Source organism: Oryctolagus cuniculus, chromosome X (genome assembly GCF_964237555.1).
Source record: "Oryctolagus cuniculus chromosome X, mOryCun1.1, whole genome shotgun sequence".
NCBI classification, from domain to species: Eukaryota; Metazoa; Chordata; class Mammalia; order Lagomorpha; family Leporidae; genus Oryctolagus; species Oryctolagus cuniculus.
This window is the reverse complement of record NC_091453.1, coordinates 1,380,095-1,394,492: the sequence shown is the minus strand read 5'-3', so window position 1 is coordinate 1,394,492 and position 14,398 is coordinate 1,380,095. Positions and strand designations below refer to the sequence as shown.

General features: G+C 47.8%; 1 protein-coding gene across 9 annotated transcripts in view; it reads left to right on the top strand.

Moving 5' to 3' along the window:
* ASB9 (ankyrin repeat and SOCS box containing 9) overlaps positions 1–14,398 on the top strand; it is a 60,952-nt gene that overhangs the window by 23,700 nt on the left and 22,854 nt on the right. For 5 of the 9 annotated variants that reach the window (XM_051827603.2, XM_017349923.3, XM_070067263.1 and 2 more), the window contains exons 5-6: positions 1,273–1,407; positions 2,884–3,075. In XM_051827603.2, coding sequence (XP_051683563.1) covers positions 1,273–1,407; positions 2,884–3,075 — 327 coding nt within the window. Of the gene's footprint in view, positions 1–1,272; positions 1,408–2,883; positions 3,137–8,176; positions 8,392–14,398 lie in introns of those variants that run through there. The other 4 variants (XM_008272367.4, XM_051827609.2, XM_008272363.4 and 1 more) reach the window with 2 other exon arrangements.

The following is a 14,398-nucleotide window of genomic DNA, read 5'->3' as shown; positions in this document are numbered from 1 at the left end:
TTTTTTTTTTAAGATTTTATTTTTTATTTATTTGAGAGGTAGAGTTACAAAGAGAGAGAGAGAGAGAGAGAGAGAGAGAGAGAGAGAGAGAGGTCCTCCATCTGCTGGTTCATTCCCCAGATGGCTGCAATGGCTGCAGCTGTACCAATCCGCAGTCAGGAGCCAGGAGCTTCTTCTGGGTCTCCCATGCAGGCACAGGGGCCCAAGCACTTGGGCCACTTTCTACTGCTTTCCCAAGTCATAGCAGAGAGCTGGATCATAAGTGGAGCAGCCAAGACTCGAACCAGCACCCATAAGGGATGCTGGCACTGAAGGCGGCGGCTTAGCCCACTATGCCACATACCAGCCCCTAAATCAAGTTTTTTCTAAAACAAATTATGTTCTTCTCTTAAAGAGTATTGTCTAAGGGCCACTTAAGTTTGCCAAGTGAAACAGACTTTGAATTTTTGGAACTATTAGATGTTGTATGCACTTCAGGGTGATTCTGTTCATAAAGCTACAGTTTTCTTGAAATTCTTAACTTGGAGATGAAAAATAAAGTTGCAAATTTTGCTTTGCTCTGATGTTTATCATCGTCCTCTTCATGCCCACGACTTGCCAGAGGGCTTTTTATTACCCTGTGCCTTTCACAGAAAGGCTTCCCATTTCACTGCACCACTGCAAGTGAGAACGAGCTCCTGCAGCATTAATATTTATTTATTAGGAGACACGCAAACCCCGCTGATTCACTGGGTACATTCAATGAAACTGAAATCACAGGAAAACGTAAAGGAGAGCAGTTGAAAGTGCGGACCACGCTCTTCCTGAAGCTGACTGGGTGGGCTGGGCTCTACTCATGGACTTGGCAGCTCTTTCTAAGCCTTGCTTGCATCCATTTCCCCAGGCCTGCCCTTGGTGAGGTGGTAAATCGCCTACACCATGCCCTTTCTTTGCCATGTCCACCTTCGGCCCCTGTTCCTCCAGAGTACTCCTCAGCCGCCACTTCCATGTCTGTATCTGTGCCAATTGCAAAGCCACAAGCCACTGATAAAGGTGGATGGCTGCTGCCTCCTTACCGAGGCTAGCAAACTCAGTGCAATTGCACCCACAGCTGCGACTGCATCTTGGGATCAACTCATTCCCTAAAATCATTCCATATTCTAAGTAAAGGAAATAGCCTTTGTCCCAGGATAAATTGTTAACAAATTTAGACACACAAAACCTGGGGATGATATTGTTTCTCTTGCCAAGGGAACTTGTGCTGTAACTGTTCTCTCTTGCTTTGGGCTGCAGGTCACGTGGAGTGTGTTGAAGCTCTTGCAGCTCACGGGGGCAACATTGACCACAACATCAATCACATGGGAACACCTCTCTATTTGGCTTGTGAAAACCAGCAGATAGCCTGTGCCAAGAAACTCCTGGAGTCAGGTAAAAAAAAAAAAAAAGGCAAAACAAGGACAGAGAATGAAAACTCAATTAAATATATTTTAAAGATCTTTCCATTGTAGTGGAGCAAGGAATGTGAGTGATAGAGTTGGACAGGATTAGGGTTCAAGTTGATTGTGTTTCCAGGGGGAACTGTGTTACACTGTTCGTAGCTCATTTCTCACACTTGTAACCAAGATGATGTTGATGGCGATGACACGTCCTTCCAGGGTGGTCCTCAGTGATGATTGGTTTTTCCTCTCTTCTCTGCTTTTCCTTCTCTGATCAGTCATATTATTAGACTCTGCATACCTTGTAAACTGGCTGCATTTGGGCTGCATCTTCTGATTTGGGACCTTCTTTTCCAGTTCTCTTTGGGAAATGGAACTTGCCCCATTTTTGGTCCATTGTAAATATATTTTCTTTGTAAAGCTCTGTGTACCATCATGCCTTTTCACTTCCCTGCTGTTGTCCAGCTCCATGTCCTCACTTCCTTCATTACTGGAGTCCTTTCTGCTCTTTAAGATTCCAGTAACCTCTTCTCCCACTGAATATTTCTATTATCCTTATTGCCTTCCACTCATTTGGCAGCCATTGCTACGAATTATGAGGTTGATTCTTATCCTGCTTCCCTAATGTGCGCGCGCTCTCTCTCTCTTTCTCTCTCATACACACACACACACCACACACAGAGCCTTATATAGATTTTAAGATCCTACCCAGGAAAGTGCCATGTTTGGCATCCGTTACAAGGCAAAGAACATGGAAGACCAATCCAGTTAACATTTGCTGAGTGCACGTAGATTCTCATTTTATTACAGGGACAACAGGTAAGGCAAAGCCATGTCTCCAGATGTCACAGTGAGAGCCAGGAGGTGGGCTGGGATGAGGATTTGTGAAGAGTGCATGGGTGCAATTATGTGGGGATAGTTCTGGAAATCTACCTTATTCCTGCTGAGAACATGGTCACCTGCTTTGTGACCTTGTGGTTGGCCCTCCTCATCTAGGAGACGCCCCCTGAGCTGGTAGCTTGTCATAGTCCAGACCACACAGTCCTGAGTGCCAGGTTTTAAACCCTATGGTAGCTGCCCCGCTTGTGAATTTGGCTGCTTGCATAGATGAGATTTCACCATCTAGCCTCATTCTGTTTACTAGCTAATATGTAGGCTCCATTAATAATACATGCGCAGCTTTCATGTCACCACAACTTCACTTACATTTGTCATGCCTATGTATAGTGGCAAACATGAGTTTTTAACTTCATATGCTACGTGGTTTCTGCTGCCCATCAGATCACATTGTCAAGTGGCATTTTCCCTATATTATTAAATGGAATCAAGTCAACTCCCATTTTCTCCAGATCACCCTTCTCACCAGGGAACCCCTTTGGTCAGGGACTTTGGGGGCTGAGTGCTTTGAGAAGACAGGTGGTTGGACTGTACTCCTCGGCTGACCATTTTTGTTCCCATGCCTGTTTAGGAGCAACCGTGAACCAAGGTAGAGGTCTGGAGTCCCCTCTTCACGCAGCAGCCAGGGCGTCCAGTATGGAGCTGGCTGCCTTGCTCATGGACTTTGGAGCAGACACCCAGGCTAAGAATGCCGAAGGCAAGCGTCCTGCAGAGCTGGTGCCTCCAGAGAGCCCTGTGATGCAGCTCTTCTTGCAGAGAGAAGGTGCTTCTTCCTTGCCCGAACCTAAGTCCTAACTCTAGACTCCTATGGGCTCTAGTAGGAGGCAAGTAGTTCTTGAGTTCTAACTGCCAGTTCTGTAAATGATCATCCTCTGCTATTACTCAGTGTGGGGAAGTTGAGCTAATTGAGTAAAGAGGTACAGGCACCGCACTGCGGCATAGTGGGCTAAGCCTCCACCTGCGGCGCCAGAATCCCATATGGCCGCTGGTCCTAGTCCTGGCTGCTCCTCTTCCGATCCAGCTCTCTGCTGTGGCCTGGGAAAGCAGTGGAAGATGACCTAGATGCTTGGGCCCCTGCACCCGCATGGGAGACCAGGAAGAAACTCCTGGCTTCGAATTGGTACAGCTCCAGCTGTTGTGGCCATTTGGGGAGTGAACCAGCGGATGTAAGATCTTTCTCTCTGTCTCTCCCTCTCTCTGTTTATAACTCTATCTCTCAAATAAATAAAAAATAAAATCTTAAAAAAAAATAGGTACAGTACCGGTTATGTAGCAAATGACCATCCTGCTGTTTGGAATAAGCTGATATTCTTACCTGGGGTAGATGAGTTTTCAAAGAATTAAGACATTCTTTGAGCATTTTTTTTTTGACAGGCAGAGTGGACAGTGAGAGAGAGAGACAGAGAGAAAGGTCTTCCTTTGCCGTTGGTTCACCCTCCAATGGCCCCCGCGGCTGGCTCGCTGTGGCCGGCGCACCGCGCTGATCCAGAGGCAGGAGCCAGGTACTTCTCCTGGTCTCCCATGGGGTGCAGGGCCCAAGGACTTGGGCCATTCTCCACTGCACTCCCTGGCCACAGCAGAGAGCTGGCCTGGAAGAGGGGCAACCAGGACAGAATCCGGCGCCCCGACCGGAACTAGAACCCGGGGTGCCGGCGCCTCAAGGCAGAGGATTAGCCTAGTGAGCCGCGGCGCCGGCCTCTCTTTGAGCATTTTAATATTAAAGTTGTCTAAAACAACTAGAATGATGGTTCTTTGGGGTTGTGTGATGCCTCAGGATGTCTTACTGCCCTACAGATGGGCCAAACTGCTGAGCATTTGATTTCTGGGATTAAAGTGCCACTAATTAATAGTGTAGGGAATTTCTTGGAGGATTCACACCAATCCAGAGACATTTACATTTGTACGTTAACCAACTTAGTCCACACTCCTCTGTGGAAAGTAACCGACAGTCTCAACCCCAACAACTGAACATTCCTTGGGCTTTGAGTTTGGAGGCAACTCAGGTTGAGGAGACACCTGCTTGCAGTCTTAATTGCCCCAAGAGGCAGCTGAGCAGCCAGCTCAGTCCTGCTTTCTCACCAGACTGCGGCCTGTTTTAAATTGTAGGGGTGCTGGGATTTTTGGAGCAGCCTGCCCCACCAGAAGGATGCTGGTGCCTTGTGATCTGGTGATTTTGTCCCCGATTGCTGAGAAGTGTGGCTGGCTCGAGGCAGAAGCTGTAACCTGGGCCTTCCTGCTACACCCACTGCCCCGGGATGCTGAGGGCAGCCAAGCTCCTGCCTTGAAGCTTCGCCAAACAAGACAGTGTATTACTGCAGGGCAGGGGAGCGTACAGGGAAGACTGACCCCGCCCCAAGGAGCAGACCAACTGAGACCCTTTCTGTCAAGCAGTGGCGTAATCACTGGGAAGGTCTACATTTTGATCATCTCCTGTTTTCCTCTAATTCTCTCAATACCCAGGGCCGAGTTCTCCATCAGGCACAGATGGCACAGTGCCTTGGGCCCACAGGAATGTCTTAACTTCTTTTAAAATTGGAAGAAAAAAATGCATAAAGCTCAACCTGGATTATGCTCATCTTTCTACCAACACTGTTGTAAAATATGATTTTTTTTTTAATTGGGAAAGGGTTCCACAAAGGCAAAAGGGCCTCAGGGTCTCCTAAAGGCATCACGTAGGATGCGTATATCCCCTTCACTCATCAGATGATCTCATAGGATTTTCACGTTGCCTTCATTGGCTTCTCCATCTTGATGTCTCAGAATTGCCTTTGCTGCCTTGGCTTCACATTTCGCATGGTGACAATGTGGATAAAGAGTCCCATTGGTCTGTTAAGTGTCATTTGCTGCTGCAGAGAATTGCTACTTGTTTTGAAACCTCCGTGAGTCACTTCTGGAGCTCAGGGGAGGTTACCTCTCTGAGGGCCGGAAACCTACCCGAGGAAATGGGGCCAGGCAGGTGCAGAAAGTCCAACCTGTGGATTTAATGCAGCAATTTCTGTTTCTGAGTGTCCCTGGCAATTCAGTTCACCTGTTTCTTTGTACCCATGGAAGGGACTTAATTAAATGTCTCACCTCTTTCCAGGGAGTTGTGACTGGAGAACACTAGGGGAAACCCAACCATATTCTGCATTTTTTAAAAGATTTATTTATTGATTTGAAAAGCAGAGTTACAGAGAGGCAGAGGCAGAAAGAGAGAGAGAGAGAGAGAGAGAGAGAGAGGTCTTCCATCCGCTGGTTCACTCCCCATATGGCTGCAGTGGCTGGAGCTGGGCTGATCCGAAGCCAGGAGCCAGGAGCTTCTTCCAGATCTCCCACATGGGTGCAGGGACCCAAGGACTTGGGCCATCCTCCACTGCCCTCCCAGGCCATAGCAGAGAGCTGGATGGGAAGTGGAGCAGCCAGGACTCGAACCAGCGACCATATGGGATGCCTGCAGGTGGCAACTTTACTTGCTAAGCCACAGTGGCTACCTCCTGTATTGGGTTTTGCGTAGGTGTTAGGAAAGGCGGGGTTTTTCCTGTAGCGGGAAGGAGAGAGGAACTCAATAATATCACCACCCCGCCCTTCTTGATAAACATCTAAAGCAATGTTTGCTCATGGCACACAATGAAGAGTAAAAATGACTTTCAGCCTAGCATGACAGGAACCTCTCAAACACACTTGGCCTTAAAACATCATGAGTGTTGGGGGGGGGTAAAAAGAAATTGAGGCCCCAAAGAAAATGCCAGTTGATAAATATGCAATTAGCTGATTTAATTATTGGTCAGAGCAAGGCCCCCTGAATGGGCGCAGGTGGCTGCAAAGCTGGCGTGGGCTTTCAGCTCTGTTTATATGGAGTCAGAGCGATGCTGGTTACGTGCATCTTCCTCACTGCGGTAAACAGCAGCGGTTGGCTTGGCATCTGGGGCTTGCCTGGGTGTCGTGCTTTTCGGACTTCTCCATCCCACTTGCTCTGAGGCCTTACTCTCCGTGTGCTTCAGCAGCCCCCTGTCTTCACGTTTGCCCCGACAGTAGAACTACGCATCTGTGTGGAGTCAGACCCTCCAACTGTCCTTGGTGAGGTTAGTTTAAGTTCACTTGCCCCACGAGGTACCTTTTGCAGTTAGGAGCAGTTAGGACTTGCCTTGAGTACAGTAGGAAGCAGTTCACTGCTCTATGCTCCAGTATCCTGGACGTGATCTGGAAGGTGTCCTAAACACCAACAGGGCCCCTTCTGGATGTACTGGTCTGGCCGGACCCACAGTCTTGCATCTCCATCTGTGCGTGTCCTCGTGTGTATTTCCACCTCTCCTTGTTCCTCATCACCTGATAGGCAACTCCGGTTCGCCTGTAGCTTATGGTGTTGCCACAGGGAAACAGAGGCCACGGTGGGCTTTCGGTTGTATCCTCAACCCTGGCTACACAACCACAAACGCAGGTGCTCAGGCTCCAGCCAGCAGCAACTGAAGCAATATCTCTGGGGTGGGACCCTGCATGGCATAGTTGAAGAGACCCCCTCCTCACGTGATTCTGTGCCGTCTGAATCAAGGGCTGTTGCCTTACGAAATTCCCGAGGGATATAGCTTTGCTGCTGCTGCTGCTGATTCTGCCATTTTTAAACAAACCAAAGAGAATTTCCATTGCAGTTTCGTGCAGAGTCGAGGTGTGTGTGTGGAAATCACGCTCTGCTCTTTTACCTTAATAACGCAGTGTCCCAGTCATGCCACTGCTGATGTTTGGGCTCCTTGGAGTCTGTCCTGTGCAGCGTCCCTGACCTGTCCTACTAGTTGCCAGTGGCACCCCCTCCCCAAAAGTGTCTCCAGACATTGCCAGATGTCCCCTAGGGGACAAAATACTTCCTCCTCCCTCCCTTTCCCACCCCAGGCCCCTATTCAGAACCACTGTCCTCAAATATAAACTCTTGTGTGTAGTCCCTTAAGCAAGCCTCGTGCTAGTTTGCTTTTCACTTATGAGTTGAAGTGCAGGGATAGCTCTGAGCACAGCATCGAAACCTTAATATGATAGAAAAAAGATAACACACACCTATGATTCATAACAGCTCATTATAGTTGACTATCTTAAGAGTGCTCCAATTATGAAATCAAAACAGCTGCATCTAGAAGTAGGCCCTTATTTTTAAAGGGAAAAGACAGGCACACCATTAAGCAGGAACTTTCTTTCTGTTATCGAAATTCTTGTGTAGCTCTGTCATTCCCAAGTTAGCTTCCTTAAGCCTCTGTTAGTGTGGCCAAGCTTTACGTTTCTTTTACTCTGTTCCAAGTTAAAACGCAACAATTTCATTTCCGTTAGACCCAGAAAAGAGAGAACACAGCCTGAAAGTTCCTCCAACCAACCAATGAACACTGCCCCACAACCAAAAGCAGAAAATGATCTTAAGCAATACTGTGCTATCCCCGCCCCTAGCTTTTTTTTTTTTTAAGAAAAGAATTATTTTTAAAGAGTTAGAGGGAGAAACACACACACACACAAACACACACAGGGGGAGAGAGAGAGAGAGAGAGCGCGCTTCCATCTGTTAGTTCACTCCCCAAATGGCTTCAACAGCCAGGGCTGGGCCAGGCTGAAGCCAGGAACCAAGAGCTGCTTCCAGATCTCCCACGTGGGTGCAGGGGCCCAAGGACTTGGACCATCTTCCACTGCTTTCCCAGGCCACAGCAGAGAGCTGGATGGGAAGTGGAGCAGCCGGGACACAAATTGGCACTCATTTGGGATGCCAGCACTGTAGGCGGCAGCTTTACCCTCTATGCCACAACAGAATCCCCTGTTCCGCGGCCCCGTATTATTTCCTATAACCAAGCTCTCCCTTGTATGCGACGCAGTGTAGAGGAGTGGAGCCAAGTGTGACTTGCCTCTGGTCTCCGCAGGGCCGCCCTCTCTCCTGCAGTTGTGCCGCCTGAGGATCCGCGGGTGTTTCGGAGCCCGGCAGCACCACAGGATCGGCGCGCTCCTCCTGCCGGAGCATCTGAAACGCTTTCTCCTACACCTTTGAGTGCATCAGGACAGTGGCTTCCCACTCAACAGGAAAGCAGTCACGGAGAGCTGTGGCCGCTGCAGTGAGAAATAAAGTTGACTCGCAAGAGCTTGGCTTGTTTGTTCCGTTAGCTTTTCATTTTTAATCGAATCACACTGGGTACTTTTGAATTCCTGGGTAGACAGCACGAAGACTTTCTCCGCCCCTGCTTGGAAGAGAGAGTCTAAAATAACAAGTCTTGTTTTGAACATCTACCGTGCATCCAGCACTGAGCAAGGAGCACTTGGTGTGTCATCTGCTGTAGCCCCCCCCGCAGCTGCACCAGGTGGGTCCTACTCAGTCTCCTTCCCCAGGTAAGGCACCGCAACTCAGATCAGTATGTCCAGTTACCCAGAGCGGAGGCACAACAACACATTGCAGTATGGGCTTTCTGATGTGAACCTGGGGAGTTCCCACTAAGGCAGCATTTTCCATCACTATCACGGCTCCCTCTCTGTTACACGAGAAGGAAGATAAAGAAGAAAAATGTTTCTCTGTTTTTTGTCTCATTCTTTCAGCTTCCTTGTTCTTATGACAGAACCGCTACTGCCATGGTAAAGGAGTGAGCTCCTTGCCTCAGACAAAATGTTAGGTAGGTCCTGAACAGATTGGAGAACTGCCGTCTGATACATCCGATAGTGCACAGGGCGGCCCCCACAGCAAAGGACGGTCTGGCCTTCAATGTCAACAGTGCCCTGGCTCAGAAGCCCTGCACTGGTGTTATGTGGCCACTTGACGAAATGTAAATTAAGATTAAGGAAAATTCAAAAGCCAGTCCTGCAGTATCACTGGCCACATTTCAGGTGTTCAGCAGTCACTCCTGGCTAGTGACTCCAGCACTGGACAGCAGAGGGATCACTGCAGAAAGTTCTGTTGGACAGTGTGCTGTAGATGCTCAGTGAATGGATTTAACTGCTTTCCAGTTTCACATTTCAGGAAACTGATAAAATCTAGTGTGGATGGCTGCTGTTGCAGTTATCTCTCTGTGGGATGAATTTGCAGCACCATTCCATCAATAGAAAGAAAGAGAATATTGTAGCTACTTAAGGCAAATCCTTAAATGCAAGATGACATATGGCCTAGATGATCTTTAAAGATATTTCCAATGTCATTTTCCTGTGATTCTCGATTTAATTTGCTATAGGAAAAGACTCTAGGATATTACTCTAAAATGCCCAACTAGTATCCCAGCAGATGGCGCTGTTGCCACGTAGTCACTTGAGCAAACGGGTTGCTCCTCTAATAAATGACCCATCATAAAATGGTTTACAACAGAGGCTCTGGAAATTTCCATTCAGGAATGAAAACTTTGTAGTGATAGATTCCACTGACACAGGGTTTCCTTACTCTCCTCCAGTGTACCGAATAATTCGAATATGGCTTTACCAAATCTCACCTCCTGCTCCTGTTTTGTTTTCTTCTTAATCTGGTCATGTTTACATCTATTACTTAGAGCTCAGACAGCTAACGAACATCAGCATCCTGCCTGTTGCTTGTCCACTTCATTAATTCATTGAATTCACTTATTTAGGACACACCTGGTGCATGCCTGTGTCTGTCTGTGCCATGCACTACTCTAGGCACAGAGCTGACAACAGCAAACCGGATAGCCAGAGGTTTTACTGCCTGCATCTTCCACTCTAGTCAGGGAACCATTTGCTCAGGGCTGAGGAGCCATAGGCGTTTTGCTTCATTTTTCTTTTTTAAAACACTAGTTTTAAAAACATGGCCTGCTTCTTTCCTATAAAATGTGTTAGACCCTCGCGAATAATAACCTTCCCTCCTCCAGATCCAAGGAGTTTAACCCAAGACTGTAATAAAATGACCAGAAATGTAGTTTTGTTCTTAAATATTCCAGGCAGTTAACCAATTTGCAAATCCATGTAATACATACTTATTCCCACAAATGGGAAAAATACCACCACAACCTCTCTCATTGCAATTGAGGAAAATTTGAAATTACCTCCCTTAGCAATGCTCAGAAACAAGATTCTATTTAAATAGTCTGTTTTGATGATTCTGCATGTGGTCGTATTTGTAAGTGGCAAATACCTTTGAATAATTTATCACCCCAGTGTGGCACAACCTTGTAAATTCCATCATTAAAGTTGGTTAGATGACATTTAATAGACCCCCTCCCTTGAATTATGGAGTAAACTTAGCCTCATGAAACCATATTTTTAAAACGGTGATCGGGGATGGGCATTTAGCATGATGGTTAAAGTGCATCCTGGGTGCCAGTGTCCTACCGTAGCAGGAAAAGTCACCGCCTGCGATGCCAGCATCCCATGTGGGTGCCAGTTTGTGTCCTGGCTGCTCCACTTCCCATCCAGCTCACTGGTAATGCACCTGGGAAAGCAGCAGAAGATGGCCCAAGTGCTTGGGCCCTGCACCCACATGGGAGACCTGGATGAAGTTCTTGGCTCCTGGTGTCAGTCTGGCCCAACGCTGGCTATTACAACCATCTAGGGAGTGAATCAGCACATGGAGGCTTCACTCTCTAACTCGTTCAAATAAATAAATAATTTTTTAAAAATATTTATTTATTTATTTGAAAGGCAGATTTACAGAGAGGCACAGAGAGAGAGAGAGAGAGCGAGCAAGCAAGCTTCCATCTGCTGGTTTACTCCCCAATTGGCAGTAGTCGGAGCTGTACCAATCTGAAGCCAGGAGACAGGAACCTCTTCCAGGTCTCCCACTCAGGTGCAGGGGCCCAAGGACTTGGTCATCTTCTACTGCTTTTCCAGGCCATAGCAGAGAGCTCGATCGGAAGTGGAGCAGCCAGGATTTGAATTGCCCATATGGGATGCTGGCACTGCAGGCAGCGGCTTTACCTGTTACACCACAGCATCGGCCCCAATAAATCAATCTTTAACTTGTGTCTTGCATTGGAGTGCCTGAGTTTGACAGCTGGCTGCTGCTGCTTCCAGCTTCCTGCTTCTGCAGACCCTGGGAGGCAGCACAGCAGGTGAGGGATGGTTCAAGTGATTGGGCTCCTGCTACCCACATGGGAGACTTGGACTGCTTGCTGCCTTTGGCCCTTAACTGGAGGCCATTGTGAGCACTTAGGAAATGAATCAGGATGGGATCTCTCTGTCTCTTTCTCTCAAACAAAAATTATTAATAGTGATAATTGTCTGTTTTTAGATTGCAGGCTTACATACTTATTTTTGAATAATACTGCATTGGCATTTTACTATGTTTTCCATGGTTTTATTCAGTAGGGAGGCTGGCCAGTTGGTGCATATTGCTAACACAATCCAGCTACAGTGAAAGAAGAAAGCAAGAGGAAGGGACTTGGGAAGGATGACGTGTTGATTCTGGAGTTGTCAGTCACCAAGCAGCCAGTGAAGGCTCAGATGTGGATGCAGATGGGCTGTCTATCCATTCGGAGACAAATGTTGTGCTTTTCTTACACGATAAAAGCCCCGCATTAGCCCTCACTGTAAGGCCAGGTCAGCATCAAAAGCAACCAAACAGATCCCATTTTAGAGGGCTTGCTGAAAGCTAAGCACGATTCTGCAGTGGCTTATAAGCCTCTCAAAACCTCATAGCTCTTGCCCCATTTTTCACATGTGGTGCAGAGGAGTTAAGGAGCTCGCAGAAGGTCTTAGTAGTTAGTGAAGCCAGGGTTTAGCGCAGAAGCCATTGCTTTTAACCCGTCCACATCCTGCTTTCTCTCTTCCTCAGGCACAGAGCTCTACTGCCCCTCCTTAGTTTCCTGGTAGGCCTTGGAAGGTGGGGGAGGAGCCCAATGAGAGGTGCTCCTGTAACCTTAGGAGGCTGCCCGGGTTTCGGCCTGGATGCACAGCCCTTCAATTCTGGATCACATAAAGCAGCGTGGGAGACCCCAACTGCTGCCTTGGGGGCAGGTGGGATGGCCTTGCCCTGCCAGCAATGTTGGTGAGTGCAGAACCACTCCTGCTCCTAAGACCAAGGGCCATGGGGCAAATGAACTTGTTTGGTTGAATTGAGAGTGCTTTGGACTGACTTTGTCGGTGACAAATCTCTATCTGGGATGTGGTACGGTGCAGAAGAAGCTGCCTGGGCTTGGAACAAAACTGCCCATTTGCTAGTGGTATGTGGGTTTCCCCCTCTTCCCCTGTAGTTTTCCACTGCTGTGTAACAGATTCTGACAAACTGAAAACAAGCGACCAGACTGTGTCTCAGCTTCTGCGGGCCAGAGCTTCAGGATCCCTCAGGAGGGTCAGATTCTCTGCTCAGGGTCTCATGGGGATGAAATCAGGTGTTGGCCAGCGCAACAGTTTTCATCTGGGGTTCCAGGGGCTTCTGAGCTCACTGGTGATTGGCAGAATTCCAGATGCTTGTGGCTTTAGGACTGTGGTCCCCATTGTCCTGCTGGCTGTCAGGGGATTGCTGCCAGCGTCTAGAGATGGCCCCACTTCCTTGGCACGAGGCGCATCCATAGGAAGTCCCCAGCATGGTAGAGGATCTCTCTGACAATCCGGGACCAGCTACAAAAATCTCTGATTAGGTCAGACCCACAGGGACAATAACCTGAGCTTAAATCAACTGGGACTTAATCACAACTGCAAGACCCCTTCGAGGTCATTGGCATGCTTCATCCAGGAACTAGGGTCGGGTGGGGAATACCATTGTTTCTCATGCCGGCCTTCATGATTCTTCTGTAAACCTGAACAGCACTTTCCCTGAAGCAGATGTTGGACCAGAGACTTATTAAAGTTTATGGAAACCAAAAGAGAAGCTGAGTAAATGGTTAGAAAATCCAGTTAAGTTTACTACAGGTGCACCTTCTGCACAAGGTCTAGCCTCCACACCCAGATTTCCTGTCTGGCTCCCTGATGACATTGCTGGGACTGGCCAGCCCCTCTTCACCATGGTGTGGACTTACCCTGTGACCACTGTGACCACGAGAGGTCAGGCTTATTAGAGGGTCCAGCAGGCCCCAAATGTCAGAGTTATATACATTCAGAGGCAAGAGATGGAGGGCTTCCTACAGATACAGTCTGGAGGCTTATTCTGCGGAGGAAGGAACAGGCAAAACTAGGGCATCTTATGTCTTCCTCCCATCCTGCCCATCCGGGTGTTTAGGCAGGGACTAAGGAAATCAGTTTCAAGTTTGGCTTCTGCCTTGGGCTCATCTTGATGAAAACATGGCAGAAGTCCTCTGAGTAAAGAAAAAGGTTCAAGCTTCCTGCTGTAGCCGCCATGATGTGATGGAGGAGCAGAATGTCCTACTCCCTAATACACCCTCCAAGACCTTTAGACTCCTCCAAGTATATAAATTCTCACTGATTTGACAAGATTGATTTTCTACCCTTTGCTTTGCAAAATCCATTGTGAGACCAAAGCAAGTAAAATTGATTTCCCCTCACTTCCCTCCCCACCCAAGGCCTCCTGGCTCACTCCTGGTGATATGAGATTTTCTAACTTTCTATGCCCTTTTGAAAAGCTTGTGGTTGTGGAGATTTTTTTTCTTTTACACTGAGATCAGATAGCTTTACAGGCCTGTGTGGGAATTTTAATGTGGTATTCTAGCTCTTAAAGCTTCATTGGTTCAAAAACACCCCTCCGTTGTATCATGGTTGGAAGCTTGAGCATTTACATTGTAAATGTTGGGTTATGGCCATGAAAACTGGGGTGGGATCACCTTGCTTTCATTCACTCCACATGTGCATTTTATTTAAATAAGAATGTGCTTCAGGAAGCCACTGGCACACATTCCTCTGAGTTGTACAGAATCAAATGTAGTGGGTCTGTAGTTTACTTTTCAAAATAGGGTGTAAAGAATGTCCCAATTATTTGATTCTCCTAAGTGAATTTGATTGGTCCTGACCACCATCAGCCTGGCTGCAAATTCAACCTAAGTCACAGTATGGAGTCCATCGAAGGGCTAAGTAGAGATATCTAGGGCCTTAAGCTGCCCGCAAAAGTGAAGAGGGCCCTCTGGGTCTTAGGTCCAGGAGGACACTGATGACGTTTAGCATGTAGGCCCATGTGGCTCCTTGGTGGAAGGAGGTTCTGAGGCCACATGGAACGCAATGCTCAGGCTGAGACTGAGGGCCCAGTGCTAGAGCCAGCTTTCCCAAGAGAC